The sequence below is a fragment of the Oxyura jamaicensis genome, chromosome 8 (assembly GCF_011077185.1).
Source record: "Oxyura jamaicensis isolate SHBP4307 breed ruddy duck chromosome 8, BPBGC_Ojam_1.0, whole genome shotgun sequence".
Lineage (NCBI taxonomy): Eukaryota > Metazoa > Chordata > Aves > Anseriformes > Anatidae > Oxyura > Oxyura jamaicensis.
The window spans coordinates 30,999,022-31,020,701 of NC_048900.1; the positions used below are offsets into that span (position 1 = coordinate 30,999,022).

Sequence of the window (21,680 nt, forward strand, 5' to 3'; positions counted from 1 at the left end):
CGGCCCGGCACCGCCCGCCCGCCCGCCGCCGGGGCCCGCTCAACGGCCCGGCGCCGCCGCCATCTTGGCCGGCGCTTCCCGCGAGAGGCGCGGCGCGGGGCGAGACGGACGGGGCACCGCGAGAGGGACGGGGAGCCCCGCCCCTTAGCGAGCGGGCCACGCCCCTCTGCGGGTAGAGCCCGCCCCTCCGCCATCCGGCCACGCCCCCTTTTCCCGCTGGGGGTGAGGATGAGGAGGATGAGGAAGGAGGGCTTCGGCACCTGCTGCCATCAGCGTGGCAGCACGGCTGTTTGTAACTCCATCAGGGATTTCTAATTAAGTAAAAAACATCACTTCCATTCTGCAGTCCGTCCGTGCGTCCCGCAGGGTTTCCCCAGCTTTTATTATTCCTGGAGGAAACCCAAACCCGTTTCCAACAGCATCTGAGAGGCCAACACCGTGGACGCGCTCAGGCGACGGCAGCCCTCTGGTCCTCCTGCAGGCCCCGAGCCGCCCCCGGACCCCCGCGAGAGCCAGTCCTGCGGGGAGCCGGGCTGACGCTCCTCAGGCGCTCAGAGCTTCACCTTGCCTTTGTAATTACCGAAGGCCGGCCAAGAGCAGGCGCAGGCATGAAGTCACTGTTTACCAGCTTGTTAGAGAGCCCCTTATTCAACCCGTAATGAGCGCATTACTAATGGCAGCCGCCCCGTGGAAACTGGAGTTTGCAGTGCAGGCAGATGTCGCTAGGACTGTGCTGAACCGTGGCTGTGCGCCTACGAACCCTTGAGAGTTTTGTTTTGTTTTGTTATCTAACAACTTAACTTTGTCGTGTTTGTATTCCCCATCTGCCTGAGTTACTTAACTCGCCCCTTCCAAGCACCAGGCAATTTAGATAAAAGTGGGATCAGATATTGTGACTACGCGGAACTGCATTTTCTGCGAGCTTCTGGGCTGTGAGCCGACAGAAACTTCACTGATGGGATTCCTCGCGCAGAAATTAGAGAAGTAACTTCTCGTGGGTATGTTCCTGTGGGAATTATGCCAACCTTTTCAGTGTGCAAATGAACAGGTCATAAAACAATAATAGGAAAGGAATGATAAACAATAATAACAATATTAAACAACAATAATAAAAAATAATAATAATAATAAGGAATGAAATACTGAAGCAAAATCTGTTCAAAACCCAGTGGTAGGTAGCAAATAAAAATGGTACACTGTAAGCGTGCGCATGCATTCCTTCTAGCTGTAAGTCTAACAGTAACATTTAAAGTTATAAAGAGAGCCCGACAGAATATTGAAAACTCCCCAGTAAAGAGAAATGCTCTCCTGTTGCCTTTTTCCCTATTTCCAAACGGCAACACAGAAAAAAGTGAAGTCCTGGAGGACAGCAGATGGGACTCGCCAGCTGTAGAGGAATTCACTTCTCCTTTTCCCAGGCGTTCGCAATGACTGGCTTGGGAGAGATGCTAGAAAGCAATGCATCTGCCAAAGTCACAAAGACCTTTGAAGAAAATGGCACTTCACAGGAAAAAGTAGGCAAGGGAATTTCAGACATTGTAGCCTCGATGGCTTCCTTTCAAATTAAAGCGTTGATTTTCTTTTCTTTTGGTGAAGAAACCTGGTGACTGAGGGCCCGGCAGTTCGGCGGGTTCCAAGCAGAGCTGTGCTGAGTGATTTACGCGGGCATTTACACAGACCTACGGGACGCAGATTTTTCACCAGAGGATTAAATTCCTCCTTCCTAAACTGCATGTTTCTGCTAGGTGCTATGGGCTGAAAAATAGGCTAACCAGTGTATTTCTTCCACTCAAACACAGTTTTGCTCTGAACTTACTCCTGGTTTTCATGAAAATTATTTAAAGTTCAGCTTTCAGGGAAGAAGTTGTAAGCACTAGGAGGAGGTATTTGAGCAGAAACACCGCGTTTTAGGGTGCACAGCCTCCAGCTGGGCGCACCGGAGCAGGTCCCGCTGTCACACTGGGGTGCTGCCAGGGGACGAAGCCTTCCTCGGGAGTTTCCTGGTGGGGTCACAGGATCGCCCCCGCCACGATGGTGGCCTGCTGCCCATACGTCGTCCCCCTTTGCAGGCTGTGTGATGCGGGGAATGCAACGGGTGACTTCTGAAACCCATCTTCACGCCACTTCCCTGCGGCTCGAGCTCAGGCTCTGTCCCCGTCAGGTCCCGAGGGACGTGGCTGCGGGTGCTGGGCCCCGCCATGTGCCCGGGCACGGCGCTGGGGGCGAGCGGAGCCGGGCCGTGCCCGACCGCGTGGCGGGGCCGTGCCTGAACCCGGGGTGCGAGGGGGGCGCGGGCCTGGGGCCGGGCCGAGCCAATGCGGGGCGGCGGCGAGGCCCCGCCCGCGCCGTGCCCCCCGCGGGGCGGTGCCGGTGGCGGTGCGGTGGCGGTGCCGGTGCGGGGCCGGCGGCACTCGGGGCTGGGCCATGGAGCGCGGCGCGGCGCGGGGCTTCCTGCCGCCCTTCGGGCACTTCGCCACGCAGGCCATCCACGCCGGGCAGGAGCCCGAGCAGTGGCGCTCGGGCGCCGTGGTGCCGCCGCTGTCGCTCTCCACCACGTTCAAGCAGCGGGCCCCCGGGCAGCACGCGGTGAGTGCGGCCGCCGCCGAGCTCCGCGGGGCGGCACGGGGCGGCACGGGACGGGACGGGACCGGCGGGGCTCGGGGCCGGGAAGCGGAAGGCGGCGGCGCCGGGGCCGGGGCTTCCGACGCGCGGCGCGGTGAGGTGGGGCCGGTCCCCGCCGGGCCGGGGCTTCCTTCCATGTGGCTATGTGCCCCCGGTGGGCTGCCCGGGGCCCGGCGGGCACCCCCAGCCTGCGGGAGGCCGGGCCGCCCCCGTCAGCCTGCACCGCGGGGGGCAGCCAGAGGCGGCTTTGCCTCGTGCTGGGTCCTGAGATAAAGCGTGTCCTGTGCTATCCTGTGCTGTGCTGCTCCATCCTGCACTGTCCTGTGCTGTCCTGCGCTATCCTGTTCTGTCCTGTGCTGTCCTGCTCTGTCCTGCTCTATCCTGCACTATCCTGTGTTGTCCAGCTCCATCCTGCACTGTCCTACGTTGTCCTGCCCTGTCCTGTCCTGCGCTGTCCCGCACTGTCCCGCGCTGTCCCACCATACCCCCTCATCCCACAGAAAGCACCATCTGGCCCCGAGGGCCGCAGGACACCCATCGCTGCCGCGGTGCAGGTGAAGCCCCCGGCCCGGTGACCCCCTCGCGTTGCGGGAGGCAGAGGCAGGGTGCCGCAGCTGCACCGCGGGCAGGCAGCTGTCGGACGCTTTGAGGTCCCAGGTCTTTGTTCAGGCTGCGTGCTAACAATAGTTCGCTTTCCCTCTGGGCTGGGTGGAATAGGACTTCTCATTTATGCAGGTTGTGTAAGAGATTGCTTCGATTGTCATTGCTGATGGAATAAATATTCCATAAGCAGTTTGGGGATGCGTTTTATAAAGCACTGGAAGTGCTTGCACTGAGCGATTGTGAAGTTCCCGATGGCCACAGTGCGCGTACGAGGGAAATAACACAAATTTGCAACACACAAATCAGTATTTGTTCCAACCCCGGGTCTGGGTGTCGCGCTTTGCTGCTCGGAGTGTAGGAGTTTGCCTTGTGATCTTTGATGCCATGCAGGATCTCTAACCCAGACTGCCGTTTGCATAGTTATGACCAGACAGCTTTGTGAAGACCACGGGAGCAGCAGTCACGCTGCATTCACGTGCTGATGCAGGAGGCTCGGGGAGATTCCTGAATATGATGAAGTTGTCATTAAGCAGAAATCCGGAAAGCACGCAAATACCAAGGTGCTCGGCCAGGTTCTTGATGCTACAAGTGTGCCCTCACGTGCATGAATATATATTTTCTTGTTATTTTTTTTCAGTATTTGTATAAAAGCTGTTGCACAGAAACGTGGAACCTGGCATGACTGCATGCCAGGGAAACATTGACGACAGCTTTTTATCTGGTATGGACTGGCACTTGCAGGTGCCCTATTGCATCTTCCAAGCAGAGCATCACTTAGATGTTGCTCTGACAGGCACTGTGTCAGAGCAAGGCCTCTTCTCCAGAAGTGACTGGAGGTGGAAAAAGTAGGAGAACATGGCAAGCAATATGGGACATCCCTCAGTGTTCTCCTAGAAGCCATCATCAGGTCAGGGATGTCCATAAAGGGCTTGGAGACCACTTTGGAGGCATTTCAGTTCTTGCCTTGAGTACTGAAGCATTCCTGGCAGCTGCTCAGGTGATCACCAGTCATCACCGTAATTCCAGCGTTAATTTCAGGGGGTATGTGATCAGGCTCAAAGTACCCAATATTTGGGTCTGAGCGACACGGGTGGCTTCCGGTGAGCTCACCTGGAGCGGAAGGTGCTCCTCATTTGGTGGGGCTGGGCCTCCGAGGCATCACGGTGCTGTTTGGGGCGCATAATTGGCTTTCCGGCTCATGTAGATAGTTCTAAACAACGTGATTAACATCCGCTTAGATAATCGCTGCAACGAGATGAATAGTCAAAGACCAGCGGGTGCTGTCTAGAACACGGGTTCTCCTCAAAGAATAGAGGATTTGTTTTCTCTGAGTTCTTTAATCATTGAGATACAGCCTGTCAATTAACAGCAGTCTAGATTTTCTTTGACTAAAGCTTTATTTTTAAAGTTGAACGACAGTTAAACGTGCTTCAGCTCTCCCAGTTCCGAGGAGGCACGGCCCTTGCTAGCGGCTGAATGCCGGGCCCTTGGCTTTGCCAGCGGTAAACCTCGGTGCTGAGAACGAGGACTTGCCAAGAAGCCTAGAACTATTATTGTCCTAAACTTTCTCACTGCTCTCTCTAAAGCTGTATTTTTTTCTCGCTTTCTCATCAGGGCTATGAATACAGCCGGAGTGGAAACCCTACGCGGAACTGCCTGGAGAAGGCTGTAGCTGCACTAGATGGAGCTAAATACTGTAAGTAGTGCGTAGGTTCCCTAGGGAAATCGTGCATCTCGTGATGGTGGCTGCCAGGAGCTTCGCGCTTCTTCAGGAGGGCCAGCTCAGTCACTGGTCCCCGTATCGTGACTTTGCTTCTGGCTTCACTGAGTGCCTTAGCTAAACCAAAGCACGGTGTTCCCCGTCCTAACCTCATCCTCGTGTAGCAGCACTGGACTCGGTGACACGAGGGTGAGGCAGGCAGCCGCTGTTACCTGCGTTCTTTGTGGGTTACGCCTTGCGTAAAACAGGGCTGCTGCTTTTACTGAATCTCCTTAGAGAGTGAGATAGCATAGGTGAGAGTGACAGAACAGGTTTCCTTTAAAAGCAAAGTAAAGAATGCAAAGGCAAGTTTGACAAGGTTGTATCATATTAAAATATGGTCTGTCTGCCACTTTTCTCTGGTTTTAGGTTTAGCCTATGCTTCTGGCTTAGCTGCTACTTTGAATATTACTCACCTGTTAAAGGCAGGAGATACAATTATCTGCATGGATGATGTCTATGGAGGTAAGTAAAGCACTAGTGTGTTTTTGATCTTTGTTGTTCAAATGATTAAATCTATCGACTTGCATTCCTCTTGAACTTTCCGAATTGATCTGTTTTTAAAAGTCTTTTTGCTTCATGAGAACACAGAACACTCCTGTCTGAGTTTGGTGGTAGAAATTCAAACTTTGAAAAAATCTGAAGAAAAATTCTTTTGAAATTCAAATTTTGAAAAACTACGGAGGCTTCAAAAGTGTAGCTAACTATTAATGTATGCTATTATGAGGGGAAAATAGCAATCTCCTAGCTTTGCACAGGTTTGTCTTCAGTCCAACATAGTACAGCTTTCCAGCTTCTGTTATTTCTACCGTGCCTTTCTCAGACTTGATCGTTTACCAACCTGCATTTTGGCTGGACTGTTTAAACAACTCTGTTCTGTCATCTTCCCAGAATGCAAAACTTGTGTCTGTCATGGCCATGTCTTCCGAATGCAACACTGCAGCCCACTAGTAGGTTGTGATCTTGCATAAATTTTTTGAGCCATTCCTCCAAAAAACTCCCCAGTAACAGAGTGCATCCACCTCTTCCAAAATCGTTCAAAAGGTCGATGCCACCCAAAAGTCTGCAATAGGGAAGTCTGCCAGGATCCCCTGCAACAGTCGGTGTCCGCAGTGCCCCACTCTTGCATTTCACTGACCAGTGAAGCTTGTCATCTTCCTTCCTTGCCCTCCAACTATTTCAAAACCTTGATACAAAGAGATCAAATCTGCTCTGTTTTCAAAGGAAGGTTGGAGAGGCCAGCAACAAGGAGCATTTTCCCAAGCAATAGCTCGGAAACCTTTTAGCAAGAGTAACCCACCTTTCCCACGGCTAGGAGCGATTGCTGTTTGCCAGCCAGTTCTGTATGCCTGTGCACATCAAACAGAAACACACACATTTGATTTTACCATCTGAGCTCTGTCATGCCAGATAGCCCTTCTCCAGAGTACATCTGAAACCAAACTGCATGAGGACAGCAGAAACCCCTCCTCGGCAGTCTGCTCCATTCGTTCCAGCCCTCCCACCGCAGATCTCAGTAAATCTAAGTAATTTGGTCAAAGCATTTTATCAGTTCCTCACTCCCAAAAGGCCCATAGGTGCAGTTTTCCAGCAAAACCAGTTCACCCGTTCATTAAAGCCTCAGCCTGCAGCAGTTTGGTAGTGATGAATTTCATTGTAAAAAGCCTTGTTGGTTAGGATGGCCGTACTGCGCTTGCTAAATCAAGTGAGTCCATGGTATTCAGGGTTGTCAGAACAGAAAAAAAACCTGAGAAGCCCTCAAGGGCCATGCTGGGAAGCATATTGGCTGGGATGTGCTTAAGAGATGCTGAGTTTTGGGATGCGTGAGGAGGAGCTGGAGGAAGTTGCCACCTCTGAATTCTAGGCCACTGATGTAATTTTTAGAAGGGCTTCCTTCGGTGTAACCACTCATTTCCATCAAACGTTTTGTGTGGTGTGCTGTTATTAAAAGTACATAAAACTACTACAAAGCAGCTTTTCTGTGGGTTGTGTTTGTAGAGTTCACAGCCTATGTGAAAATTTCCTGTGCTTGAATAAGCTCCCTACAACACAAGAGAGAAGACAGTATATAGTTTATTGTAGAAATACAAGTATTTTCTAAAATAAAAATCATTCCCACAGCGCTCAGCCAGAATCTAACCCTGCATGTCCTATGCCTTTATGGCAAGATGGCAGCTGGCATTCTGCATAAGTGAATAAATGTTAAATAACCTTGGCAGAAAGACCTAACAAATTAATTTTTAATCCAGACTGTGTTGCCAGGTGGTCAATATGTTACATACCTAGTGATCAATGAGTTGTTTCTGTCTTTTTCCTTTAAGCTTTCCAGGGAAAGGCTTCAAAAAGAAAGGAAACAGAAAGGAACAGAAAGGAAGGAATAATCAATTTTTTAGGTTCCTCATTACACGATAATTTAATGGAATGATAAGAAACACAGTATCTGGTGTCTACCCCTTGATTCTTCCTCTCCCAAATTTTTGATGAAGCTTAGTAAGAAGAAGGAAGACCTTGAAAGTACAAGATGGAATAAAGTTGTCATTGTATCCAGGGTCAGTGAAAATTGAAGTAAAAACTGCAAGTGCTTGCTTGTGCATACCAAAGAGCTGGAGGTATAGCACCCAGTGACTGTGAGCGCTTGCTCGGGTGCCAGCAAAGGATTTCATTTTCTGTTTTGTTTTCCAATCAAAAAACAAAACAAAACTGAGCAGCTATTAGTTGAAAGTACTCCATAATCAGCGTGATTCCCACTATTATTTTTCCGTGTTCAAGAACACAGCAATATTTAGAGGTTTCAGAAATAAAATGGTACTAATCAGCCATTTGTAGCATGTAGCACAAAGCCGCACACTCCTGACTTTCTGTGGATGCATACAAGAGACTGGAGGTCAGTGAAGGAAAGCTAGGGAGGTCGTTTCACTTTGTGTCATCTCTCTCCCTTTTCTTTTTTTAAAGGTACAAACCGGTACTTCAGGCAAGTAGCCATGAAGATGGGTATAAATGTAGTTTTTGTTGACTGTACGAATTTGAAACACCTGGAAGCTGCAATTACACCAGAGACCAAGGTAGGGGACAGAGAAAAAAAATGCTAAGCTTATTTGCTTAATGTTCTTAAATAATTGTATTGGTGCTACTGGTGGATCGTGTGTATGTGGCAACGTTTTGGCAGCAGAGAGGGCACAGGGGTGGCCTCTGTGGGAGGAGGCTTAAAAAATACATGAAAGAGAGGAAATGTTTGCTTTACACACTGCATTATAATGTAGACATGTAGTAGAGATGGTACCAGCACTGTAATATCTCTAAACTGATGTTTTATATTGTTGAATCACTGCAGCTTGTTTGGATTGAAACGCCCACAAACCCCACGCTGAAGGTCATTGATATTCAGGGCTGTGCCGATGTTGTACATAAGCATAAAGATGTTCTTCTGGTAGTAGACAACACTTTTATGTCTGCCTATTTCCAGGTAAGTGCCTTCTTTGTTTGTAATTACCCCATTATTTCAGTGTACTCAGAGATGCATTTTTAAAATGGAGCCACTGCCAACAAACTGTGGTTTTGATACGTGCGTTGTAAATCGCCTGTCCTGCTTCTAAATACAACCAGTGCACTGCTCCTCTCTAAATTAGCAAAGATGGCATGCGGAGCATTTTATAGCTAGCTATATATCAGGATGATATCGACAAAGCCAACATAGCTTAGACATTAAGTAAACATTTAGGCGATCAAGAAAGTAAGTTAAGCCACTGGGAGAAATGCTTCTCTGTCATTCAAAAGTCACATATTTTTTAGATCTAACTGATGGGAATCGTAACCGACCGTTTAAGTAGTGTAATGTTTTCTACCTCTGCCCTTTTTCTACCGGTTATTTTGCATGTGCTGTTCATGATCTGTTCTGTACCACGTGGTATTCCAAGAAGTGGAGAAAAAAGTTAAAATATGTGAAATATATTGACTGTGTCTTTGAGATATCAAAGTTACCTTTTTCTTCAATATTTTGATGAATGCGTGCCTTCAGTTTGTAGTTTTGACCTCAGACAACTCATTTAAGAAAAGGTTGGATGTGGTATTTAGGGACATGATTTAGTGTTTAATATTGCTGGTAGGGGGACGGTTGGACCAGATGATCGTGGAGGTCTTTTCCAACCTTTATGATTCCATGATTTATTTTTTTTCTGCTTTTATAACCAGAATACATGAAGTAAAGGCAATTTTTAAAATTCTAAAACTATGTCTAGATAAGAAACTTAAAAGTCTTGTTCGTCTTAATATGGGCTAGAAATATCCATATGAGTTTCCCTGGAGACCAAACTTCCCTTATATTTTAGGTCTAAAGAGCGACTTGTTTTTGAGCACAAAAGGAAAGGTGTCTTTGTTTTTGTTAATTTACAGAGAACTCAGTGTCCTTAACAGAGCCTTATAGAAGGTGTTAATGCTTAGCTAGAACAACACTCGAGTTTGTCTTGCACATACCAAAGACTTTCTGTTTATTTCCCTTTATTTTATTTCTGAAAGATGTGTGTGAAAGAAGAAAAGGGAGCATCTGGATATGTGAGCTAGTTAATGTATCTTTTATTGGCCTGGTCCTAAGAGAAAGTGAGTTGTAATAATTAGGCCTAGTAAGCATAATAGGTAATGTCTTTAAACACCTCCGGACTCCTGCTGATGCACTGCACTAAGAAAATCATAATTTTAGAGTGATTTGTATAGTAATATTGAATGTAAAAGGCACTGGTGTTTATGCTGCCATCCTCTTGGCTGCACGTTGGGAATGCACATTATCCGTGTTCCTTGAGTAGACTTATGTGCTTAGGCTGACAGCAGCGTTCTTTTATTCTAAATCTGCTTGCTTTATCACCCTTTAATTTATTAGTACTCTTCAGTCCTTATAATAAGTTTATATTATACCACAAAGTCCTTTACTTAGTGACTAATTTAGAAAGCAGATTGTTCATTACTTCTTGCCCATCATCACCTTGGTTTGTCTCTCCCCTTAAAAAGGCTTCTGTGAGGAAAGCTGAGTGCCTTGGAGAAAAGAGACTTGGCAAACCAAACCCTTTGTGCTCTCTGCAGGTGTTCAGTTGTTCTTTCAACACAGTATCACCGACACTGATACCCAGAGAACTCTGAAATGTTATAATTTGTATGGAGGCCTTCCTTTTTTGAGGAAATATACTTTAAACATCATTACTTACCCCTGCCCCAGCTAAGCAATATAACTATTTTGATTCATGTGTGAAGATGCTGCGTGTTAGCTGCATTCACTTCATTCAAACTACTCTGTTTTCTCACTGAAGCCAGTGAGAATTAGACAAGTGTTTTCAAATCGTGTTTTATTGTGGGTTCTTTTATTGTGCTTACCGTGAATCAAGTGCCTTCCTGTGCTGCTGCTTTCTGTCGCACGTTCTGTCTTTCTTCATTCTCAGTTTTTGTCTTCTGTGTTAGGATTTCTGTGTTTTTCTCTTAGTTTCTCTTTGTAGTGTTACTTTCTGTGTTTGATCACAGTGTTTCTGGATAGCTTGAAATGAACCAGAGGGCAAAAATAAGTTTAATCAGACCTATTATTTTCATATCATTTCAGCGTCCGTTGTCCCTGGGTGCTGACATTTGCATGTATTCTGCAACCAAGTACATGAACGGTAGGTACTTGAATTCAGCACGACTCAGGCTGGTTATTTAAGAGCCCTTCCAGCTACTGTTGAGCCTTTCTGCATTCACCTCTTGAACCTCTTCCATGTCTGATGGAAGCTTTTAAACTCCTTTTGCTACTGATAAATCTGCACATAGCTATTGCCAAGTTGCTGCTAATGGCACCGGCAAGTGATGTTGTGCAAACACGGTTTGCACTGTGATCGTGCCCAGATGGTTTGCCTTAATGAGGAGAACAAATCCACAAGATGAGGTTGTGTTTTTCAAACTCAGGTTCCCTCCAGGTTCAGCTGGTCTTACGGAGCAACCCAGGGCAAGAAAAAGCCAAATGTGGGGTTTGGAAATGCGCCACGTTCATACACACAGCTGTAAAACCAAATGCAAGGCTTCGTACAAGGTAGCTGCCGGAAATTGTATTGAAGTTCAAGGGAGTTTATATGGCAGTGCTGGAGCCTGTTCAAAAGCACATTCATTTCCCAGACAATCCAGACGAAGAGCTAGCTCAGCTGCGGTAGCTGCGCTGTAACCACACGTCCGCTTGTGGTGCAGATAAAAGTGGAAGCATTCTGGCTGGGGTTTGCTCTTGTTAAACAGCAGGCTGCTGCTGCCCCACAGGAACTCAGCGATGTCTGTACAAAGTCCTGCTTTCTGGCAGCTAGCTGCAGCGGGTTTGGTAGGCACCTGGGGGCATAAGGGCAGCGCGCAGCGAAGCACACCACCAGCACGAACCTGAGAAAAAACAAATCTGCCTGTGATTCATGTGAGGGTGCAGGGAGGACAGCTGTGGTAATGAGAAGGAATCAAGGGCCTTGCCAAAATGGGACGCTTTTAGCACCGAGGATGAGAAAAAGAGGGGGTTTGTGGCAGAACCCTGGAGCAGATAACTTTGTTCTTACGTTCTCCTTGCATTTTTAGGGCACAGCGATGTTGTAATGGGGCTTGTGTCAGTAAACTGTGATGACCTCTACGAAAGGCTCAAATTCTTACAAAACTGTAAGTAGTCAATATAGGAAATACCTTAAAATGCCTGTAATCAAATATACCGGCTCATAGAAGGAAGCACGTTGAACTCGTGCTCTGTGTGTCACGTAGCAGGGCAGGAGATGTGGCACATGCAGAAAGCATCAGGTGCAGAGCAGCTCACATTTCTCCCACGGACAGCACCTGCAGTTACGTGGTACATGACTTTACCGAGTCTCTCTTAAGGTTGTTTTACACAATTTTACTGCCTCTTAGTCGTAATGAATAAATTCTTGTACAGTGTTCTGTGTCCAATAGAAGGAGCACGGGTTTATTATTCCTAAAATAATTCACCCTTGAGTCTTCAGCTTGTTAGTTCAGTTCACTAATTGGCTTCCCATGTGTGTGAGATGAGGAGGGCAGATCGTACCAGACGTCTTTCCCTTTTTTGTCTTGTTCTTCTGTGGAAGAAATTTGGGAAACTAGGACTGTATTTCACTTTACTGAAAAATAAAGCTCTCTTTTTTTTTCACGTGTAACTTTGTGTTTCAATTCCTGCAGCTCTTGGAGCTGTCCCGTCTCCTTTTGACTGTTACCTGTGCAACCGTGGTTTGAAGACTCTGAAGATCCGGATGAATCAACATTTCCACAATGCATTAGCTGTTGCTCGGTTTCTTGAGTCAGATTCCCGGGTGGAGAAAGTCATTTTCCCTGGTAGGTTGGCAGGGCTTCAGAGAGGATGGTGTCCTGGAGCGGGGCTGGACGTGGGTACTGCAATAGTACGTGTCGCTTGCGCACCCCTCACGTCTGATGACTCTTGGTTAGGTGTCTGCCTTGGCAGTGGCCTTTGCATTCCTCTCCAGCTGAAGGATGTTTTTATATAGTTCAGGGTGAGCTGCTTTACTCTTTGATGTGATGTTAATTAACTTACAGCAATTCCTACAAATTTCAGGCTTGCCTTCACACCCTCAGCATGAGCTGATCAAGCGGCAATGCACTGGCTGTCCTGGGATGATAACCTTTTACATTAAAGGAAATCTTGAACACGCTACTGCCTTTCTCAACAATTTAAAGGTAAATGACAGTAAATACACTGCCTTAAAGGGAACTGAATCTGTCTCTCTGAGTGCGATGATGGAAGCAAGTGATTTTTGTTGGGGCAGGGAGATTCTTCCTCTGTACTTTTAAAGCTCCTAATTTCTTTTGGGTGTAACCATCTCTAAATAATAGATTATGCATAAATGGGGCACTAATGAGAGGGAAGAAAAGGGTGCTTCAGCTCATTTGAGGTGTCTGTTTACACGGAATGGTGTAGCATATCCAGGTTAGCCCAGGCATTGCTTCTAACAAAGAGCCAACATACCAGCCTTTCGCAATCACCTCTAGTATTTTAAAGCAGAGAAGCTGTGGCTGGTGTAATACTGCTGTAGTATTTCAAAGTGCTTGTCAAGAGAAAAAGCCATTGAGAAATGACATGGATCATGAAGCAAAAAAGGAGTTCCTCAATTTGGAAAATAGTTGTTTATTTTACCTGAACCATAGGAATTTTGCCTTTGTCTTTGTAGTACATTAGTTCTGCCTGTGTGCTTTCATGTGTTTTCTAGTCTGTGGCTCTGGTTAGTGTGCATCCTGCTCTTGCGTTTTTTGTTTTGCTCTTGGAAAAACAAATCAGTAATAATTGACAAGATGAAATGGAACTTCCTTCTCCTCTCTGCTTTACTTACTTGCCAGTTAATGTCATCAGCTGAAAATGGATCTACTAAAATTACCATTTTCCCCACAAAATATTCTTTTGCCTGAGAGCATGCGGTCCTGGTGCATGAAATCAGCCAGCTTTGGCAAGAAGTGCCATGAAGGACATTCCAGAATAATTCCATGTGATATGGTCACTTCACCCTTTTGACTTTGTTAGCCATCAGTTCGTCCCTAGGTTGATACAGAAGCATTGTTGGGGGCAGTAAAAGCATTCACAGCAGAGAAATTGTGCGTACGTGTTTGAGTGCAGTTGACTCTCTAGAGAGCCTTTTTGACATCCACAAAGATATGCCCGTAATTTAAAGATCAATGCTAAAAAGTACCACTTAACTAACAGCAACCGTTTCTCAGACGTGTCCTTTTAGGCACTGAGAATGTTCTTCGTTTTTCACGAAGCTGTTTTTCAAAACCCTAAACCAGCCTTCAGACCCAAGGAGCTCTGAAAAGCACAGGTGTCACCTGTGAATAGGGATGAGTGGTGCTGGTGCTGGAAGAAGGGTATGGAAGGATAGGTTATAATCACTTAAACATTAACTGAAAATTGGGGGATCTGGGACTTACTTTTTTCTCTCAGCCTTCTCCATCCTTCCTCTGACCAGAATGAAAGCCCTGGTGGTGTCCAGGCAGCCTCTGTACCCTAATGTTGTTTATTTTCCCTTCTGCTCTTCCTGCATTACTGCCCGTGCTGTGCAATAAAGGAGCCAATTCTAAGCTGAATTTGCTCAGCTTGGGCATGTTTTAATTTCGGTTTTGCATTAGCATCTATTTAGAGCCATTTTAGGCATGCTTTATTTTAAATCTTAATAACTCTTAACTGCTAGATTATACTTTTTTCCCCTTATTATAGCTGATACGTTTTAAAATACAAAAGTTACTGTAGAACAAAATAGAAAAAATCAGAAGTACTAAAAATGGAACTTCCTTTTTCTTTCACTGTCTAAGTATTCGTAACCTTACACTTTTTATGTTAACGTCTGTTTACTGTTTTCCTGCAGGTTTTTGCACTGGCTGAGAGTCTGGGAGGATATGAGAGCCTAGCAGAGCATCCGTAAGTCATTCTTCATCTTAATAGTCTGAGAGAAGCTTCAAAGCAACACACGAATTCCTGATCTATTTTTATGGGAGTTCTAAAATTTCCTAGTGTACTAAGCTAAGATAGTGTGCATATAATTGAGGTACAAGACTACTGTGTTGTACAACACAAAAGCCAGTGTCTCCTGCAGAAATGACTGTGACTTCTGTGAAAATCAGTTTTTTGCTTTGGCTGGAGCAGAAGTACAAAGACCTCCTTAGGAGTAGGAGAGAGGAGCTCTTTGTTTTCACCCTGGTGAAGGAGTCAGAGTGGTGTGAGGTGAATGTGCAGACCCGTGGCTGCAGAGAAGTCTCCACTGCTGCAGGCACTGTGGACACGGGCTGGGTGGTTCCCCTGCTCCCTGCCCACAGCCTGGATGTTGGCTGTAGTCACCCATCTGCCGAGGTGGGCGTCAGATGGGTGCAATTCTTCCCTGCTGTGGGGCTCTTCCAAAAGCACTTGTTAAAAAATCTCAACAGCAAACACAAACAGCAATAGGGGAGGGAAAAGTGCATGTAGTTTAAGTGGTGTATGTACCTCTGTCCTGTCAAAGCTAAGCTGATCTGCACTGCCCTTCTGGCGCCTGTAGTGAAATGCGGCTGTGTGGCACCAGCTTCTCGGAGCTGTGTTTATTCATTTGCAGTCTCCGTACACACACACACAGATGGCACTACCCAATTCCAGTAAGTAGGCCGTTCCAAACCTCCTGTGGAGAGGTAAGAAGGACGCAGTGCTTTCATAGGAGCAGAAGAGGAGCAGCCCCTGGAAGCTGCCTGGGGACAGCACCGGGACGCTGCAGCATCTGCAAGGGCGCAAAGATGGCCTGAGCTGCTCTGCTTGTCCTTCTCTTCTTGGCTAACTCTCTTGGCTATAACTAGACCTGCATTTTAAATAAATATCAAGGCAGGTTCAGCAGCAGTCACTTTTCCATTTCCTCAGAATTGCTTTATGGTGCCACTGGCTGCGTCCAGAATTACCGGATAGCTCTTGGATCTGTTGAACAAATTGTTCCATAAGCGCTGTAAATTTTAGCAAGGCTTTTACACTATTTTCAGCAGCACTACTGCTAATACTTTCCACACTTCCTTGGTTTTGCCGAGAGACTGAGCTGCAATTTATTATTATGGTAACAATTCCAAGCAATCTGTGTGGTTTTGAATAAGTAGAACGGAGTGGATTTGATCCCACTTGTACAGGCTGAGCCCTGCCGTTCTAGCAGCTTACACAAGAGGGCACATTCGGTATGCTGCACTGGTCGGTGTCTGTCTTCACGTCAAGCAGACTTTGTGGGGATTTCAGTAATACTCGGTTGCTGCTGTCTAGGTTAAAAGGCTAAAAATAGGATTTTTATATAATTAGATTATTTTACTGAAATCCAATTTGCTTGTCAAAAAATACATGGAAAGTTATGGCTAAACGTATTCTAAATCATTTCAGTTTCTCATTTTAGAATAGCAAATCTTTAAATACTTAAGTTGTTGAAAGGTAATTGCCAAGTGGTGGATGTCAGTGACTGAGCACATGGGAAAACAGCTTCTTAGCTATTTCCATATATCCTCCATAGCTGGAGAAAATAAACTCTTCATCTTAAATGGTGCAGTTTGATGAGTGATCTTAGGAGCCAGAAGTTAAAAACAAGTAATGGGTTTTTATACGGGATGTTGTATGCTATAGATCTTTCTCCAAATCCTTAAAATAGAGCTTTTAAATACTCCGTATCAGAAAATTTAAAATATATCTGGAAGAAAGAGAGAGATTACTTTTTTTTCCCTACTTCAGTTCCAGATTCTTAAGTATCCACTTTTAGTTATCATTTGTAGTTTGGAAATACAATGCTGGCTGGAAGATTAAAGCCACTGACTTCACTGCAGTTGACATAATTTGCATAATTTGATGATAAGATCTCTTTCAATCTGTGGCTACCCAGCAGGTTGTACATAAAAGGTATAAAGTTTTCATGGAATTACAGGGAATGCTGGCAGGTAACCAATTTGATGGATCTTTGCCAATAAAAATAAAATATCTTAGAAAAAATGCTGCTTTTAATTCTTCTTCCAGAGCCATCATGACGCACGCATCAGTGCCTAAAGAAGATAGAGAAGCTCTTGGAATCAGTGATACATTAATTCGCCTGTCCGTTGGTTTGGAAGATGAAGAAGATTTACTGGAAGACCTAGATCAAGCTCTGAAAGCTGCAGTAAGTTGGTTGTTGACTTAGTGCCGTCACTCTGAAAATAATTTCCTCCCTAGTCCTCTGCCTTCCTCACTAATAACACGTGAGCTCTTTCATCATTTATGCTGAATCTCAGGAATAAGATAATGAACAAATGCAGCAACTGTTCTCTTGGTAATTCTTGCCTCACTTAACTTGCAAATTACTCGTAAGGGTACTTTACAGAGTGTATGCATGTTTTTAAAGCTTTCGTCATTAGCATTCCCTTTGCAGCAAGGTTTGCGATCCTTGTCAGTCACAATTGGATGTGATGTGGATGTGATGTGATGTTCATGTGCATTCCTGCTGCAAATGGGATATCCCTGGAGCCGGAGTGATGGGGATAGCTGCTGAAGTCAGCTTGAATGGAGACTTGTGTAGGCATCGAACTGCTTAATAGGAGTGTTTGCACTACCAGGTTTTCATGTCATAGTTTTTGAGAGGGTTGAAATACATCGAGCAGCTTCAAGAAAAGAGCTTCCATCAGACTCCAGTATTGGAGTAACATTTTTTGCTTTACAAGTACAATTTCTACTCAAGTACTGCTTCTACTCCTCTATCCAAAGTTCTGTATTTCAGACAGTAGATGAAAACTGTTCTTTACGTGCGATAATTAATGTGATGCTGTATTAGGTCTTTTCTTCTCGAGACAGATCTAAAGAATGTGAGGTGTATGTGTGCTGGTAGATGAGTACACTTACACACCTATGTCCCAGGGAGAAACTAATGAAACGTTTCTTGACTTCTGGTCCTACACAGATTTTTGCTGTGCTTGGGATGGGCTGATATGGTGACTAAAGGATTAATGTTTCTTTGAAAAAAATAATTTAATCACACTTTTTCAATTGAATGATCTAGACATAACTGGAAAACAAGGTATGAGCACCTGACTTCAAACCAGCACTTCAGTCTGATGGTTGATTCCCTTTTGGAAACTGCCAAACTGCAGACTTGAAGTTTGATGCACCAGTATTTCAGTGCAGAATATGCTCTGTTGTACTGCACTTTGTGTTTGTCATGCTGCAGCTTATCAAAGGCATTGCCAGTGTCTTTGGTTTCTGCAGTAGCAGATAAATTGTTAGGTAGGTTTCCCAGATGATCCAAGAAGATGATCCACATCATCTGCAAGGTCCTTTCTTTTCCCCAGAAGGAGGTCCCTGACCGTCTGGCATGCAGGAGAACTCCTCTTGATGTGAAGTCTCATGACAGCTTTAGATCTGAATGTGTGACCAAGACACGTGAACCAGATGCCCCTGAGCTTACCCAGGCACTCTACCTTAATCTCTAATTTTGCTTCAATGGAAGGCTAAAATCCTTCCAGCCTTCATAAGCATAATTATGTGCTGGGAAGAGGAAGGGGAATTTCCTCCTGATCCCAGCAGACAAGAAACAGAGCCCAGAGGTATGGGATGGCTGCAAGCAGTGTGTCAGCCAGCCCTTCCAAATGCCGTCAGAGATCTCAGGACATCCATTACTCAAGGATGTGCACTAGATCTTTGGTTCTAGATACGAGCTTAGTTTTTTTTTCTTAAGAACTGCCAACTACTGTCACATAATCCCACACAAAATGTATTATTTGTCAATATTTATTAGATTTTAGATTCCTCTCCCAAGTATTCTGTGTGCCTGATACAGACGTTTACTCCTGGAAAGTCAAAACCTTTAATTTACAAAATTGGAATATACTCCTAACCTGTTTGTATCCACTTGATCACACATTGTTCCCACCCAGGCAAACACAGGACGTGGTGCTACCATGCTGTGAAAAAGTTTCACCGGGGCAGCACGCTCTGTGCTGTGGCAAGGGCTCTCCTCTCTCCTGAGATCAGCAAGGGAGTCAATGAGAATGAGAGGCAGCAGGCAAACCAAGGAGCGCAGCAAAGCCCATTAAGAGGGGCTTCAACAATATTGGAATGAAGTTTAATTAAAAAACAGACTAAAAAAAGCATGAGCCTCCTTCTTCCCTTCTCCCAGCTTGTACGTTCGCCCTGTTGGAAAAAAAAAAAGAAGGGTGCACGGTCAAAATAGGTATATAGCCTAATTATATTTTTCCTTCTTATTGCAGTTCCCAGACCATAATGCTTTGAAGTGACAACTGAAACCTGAAGTTGGAAGTTAGATATCGAAACATCTAAAGAAGATGACACGGAAAGCCAAATTGCTAACAATTTTTCTTTGATTTGCCTTAGAGAATTGAAATCTGCTCGATCAAACTCTGGATTCCTAGGGAGTTCTCACTTTGTACCTTGTGTCTGGCTGTACGTTGCTGTGCACCATGGCACGTAGCCTGTGGTCTCCTGTGTGTCTGTTTCTGCTGTATTGTAATCCTCTGTCTCTGGAATTTATGGGGTCAGTAACTCGTGTTTGAGAGCAGCCGTGATACACACTCAGGAATATTATCTTGGTACTCTCCAGGAAGATGAATGTTTCTCATTTGTCTTGCTAATACTGCAAGGGTATTAGGTCAGTAGGGTTTGTTTCTGTTACTGCTCTTCAGGATGCAAAATCATTTGTTCTCATCTCTTCTAATCCAACGGTCCAACTTGAATTTTGTTGATAAAATTTAGATTTTTTAAAATGAAGTATTGAAATATGTAGTACTTTTTCACCCCATGATATTTAGGGAGTATTGAAACTAAATCCAATACCTGGTAAACAATGGTAGCTTTTTAAAGGAGATTCTCTGGCTTTAAATAAATAAATAAATAAATAATCATGTAATGCTAATTGTACTAATGATTTGGTTTATATTTGGAATTGGGATTGTTTTGATTAAAATACACTTTGGATTTCCCTGATGTATTACTTGTTTTGACAGTGGAGTATGCTACTTGCACTCAGAATCAGTTGATAAAATAACCCTGGATCTGTTTATATTCTTCTAAGGAAAATGATGTCATTGATGTTTTTGCTTTTGCCAAGAAAAAGAAATATAAATTCCAATGTATAACAACTTACCCTGCAAACTGCAATACTCAGGCAAGCAAGGATTTCTCTTGGACAGGAGACGCTGTCTCACAAAAAGGTGTTTATTCACAGCTTAATGGTTTGCTGCACAGGTGCTGCTGCTGCTTGGAGCTTCAGCAGGTTGAGGGGCTTGTGAGTTGATCCCTCGGGTGAGGAGGGCAGCGTGGGTACAGATGCTAACACAGGAGCCAGCTCCGTGGTGTAAGTGAAGAGCAGAACATTGGGCACTGTGCGGGAGGATGCTGCAGCAGCCCAACCCTGCTGTCCTGGCCCAGCCGCCAGTCGTGGTCCCTAGGGCAGGCAAACCTGGGGCTCGCACCCCACAGGTTTCTCTCCCAGGTGGAACCTACCAGCAGCCTCAGGAAACTGCCTGCTCAGGGTATGGGTTTCTTTCTTTCCATGAGAATGGGAACAGATAGGGAATGCTAGCTCAGTGACTTTTCCCTCATCAGCTGATTAAAAGCTGAAAGTCTAGATGAAACACCTTAATTTGCATCTCGGCCCTAGAAGTGTTTAGTATGATTCATTCTTGGGTAACTTGTCTGTAAGGTATGTGAAACATTGCAGATAGCTTTTCATTGACTTCAACAGGATAAGCATTGTTACCATGCGGTAAGGATTTTATTTTATTTTATTTACTCTTAAGCGTAAGCAGCAAATTTGTATTGATTTCCGTGGAAAAAACTGGCAAATAATTTTTGCATACACAATTATGAGTACAGCTTTAGCAATATTGGTTACCTTGGGTACCTAGAAGATAGACAAAGTACAACCATAGGATTACTCACTCTTCCTTTAATTTCCTTCTTTTTGTTTTGGCAAAGATAACAGGGAGACAAAGTACTCCACTACTTTCATTCTTCTCATAATGCTTTCTACCCTTCATAATTGGAAAAAAGATGAGTGGCTGGCTTGCACAGACATTGTTTTACTTGTTAAGAAGTGATTATCATATACAGACTATAAGATTCCTTTACCTATCCTTTATACATTAAAAAAGTGGGTATAGAATAGATGAATAAAAAAAATACTTTATTCAACTCTGGCAAATCAACATTTCATAATCTAGGAGAATGATTAGAGTTTTAGAAAAAAAAGGAAAGGAAAAAAAGAGAAGCATTGCCATGATAACAGATTTCCCATATATTTTGTATTGACCACTGTTGCCTGCTGACTCATGGAAGCCCTTGCATTCAACCTGCATTTAACTGAATGAGCGCGATGCTTCTGAAGTGTGAGTAACGCAGCAGGAAAAAGAAATTGGCGCACCAAGAGAGAAACCGGGGTGTTGAGATTGCTTTCCGCGTATATGAGCAGGGAGCTTTTGCTGTTCTTGAAGATGTCGGCTGGGTTTGTGTTGGTTTTTAATTCTTTTCTGCATCTGTATTGCCTTCTCCTCTCTGTGAGAGCTGTGGGATGCCATAGATGGAGCCTGACATAGGGGGTACGGGGCATGCCAGCTGTGTTTTATGGTTGCACGGCTTACTTACCCCTATTCAGCCTTCACATACCCGGTCTGAGGCCAGCTGCCCGTGGGTTCCTTGCCAAGGCTGTTTTTCAGAGGAACCCACGCAGGTTAGGCTGAAGGTGCTCTGCAGTTGCTTATGTTCCTCTGTGCTGGGTTTGCACCCTCTGCTGCTCAGACTTCACCGCTTTAAGCTCCATCATTCCTTTTGCATAGCTTTTTAAACTGTCAGCAGTAACCTCTTTTAAAAATAAGGGGATATAAAGGTGCCCAGCCTTCTTGCCCAGCTCTGCCTCTGAGCTTTGGGGGTGGCCTGAAGCGCTAGGAGCAGAACCGCTGCTGGCTGACGCCTCTTTAAAGACTTCTACTTGTAATTAAAGCTAAGACTGCTTTGTGTGCCGGGTCAATACCGCATTTCAGCAGGGAGAACAGAGCACAAGCAGAACCCTATCAACCTGTCGAGGCACTGCAACTTTTGAGCAGCGAACAATTACATGTATTGACACTCAAACAGAGCAGTCTCAATTATCTAGAATGATTAAATGGAGATTAGGTCTTGGGAAAACCGAGACGAAGGCCTGCATGCCTGACAAATGTCTTGCTTATTTGCATTGCTGAG

The 21,680-nt window shown here is 45.2% G+C and overlaps 2 protein-coding genes across 2 annotated transcripts in view; one reads left to right on the forward strand and one right to left on the reverse strand.

The window, feature by feature from the left end:
- ANKRD13C (ankyrin repeat domain 13C) overlaps nucleotides 1–2,200 on the reverse strand; it is a 25,714-nt gene extending 23,514 nt beyond the window's left edge. The window contains exon 1 of the mRNA XM_035333391.1: nucleotides 2,120–2,200. Coding sequence (XP_035189282.1) covers nucleotides 2,120–2,200 — 81 coding nt within the window. The remainder of the gene's footprint in view (nucleotides 1–2,119) is intronic.
- Nucleotides 2,201–2,371: 171 nt separating this feature from the next.
- On the forward strand, nucleotides 2,372–19,427 carry CTH (cystathionine gamma-lyase). Its single transcript, XM_035333548.1, has 12 exons — nucleotides 2,372–2,586; nucleotides 4,840–4,921; nucleotides 5,354–5,449; nucleotides 7,937–8,046; nucleotides 8,316–8,447; nucleotides 10,563–10,620; nucleotides 11,546–11,623; nucleotides 12,152–12,304; nucleotides 12,543–12,664; nucleotides 14,341–14,393; nucleotides 16,476–16,614; nucleotides 18,695–19,427. Exons 1-12 carry the CDS (start codon nucleotides 2,425–2,427, stop codon nucleotides 18,719–18,721), a joined length of 1,212 nt encoding a protein of 403 aa, XP_035189439.1. The 5' UTR covers nucleotides 2,372–2,424; the 3' UTR covers nucleotides 18,722–19,427.
- The last annotated feature ends 2,253 nt before the right edge of the window (nucleotides 19,428–21,680 follow it).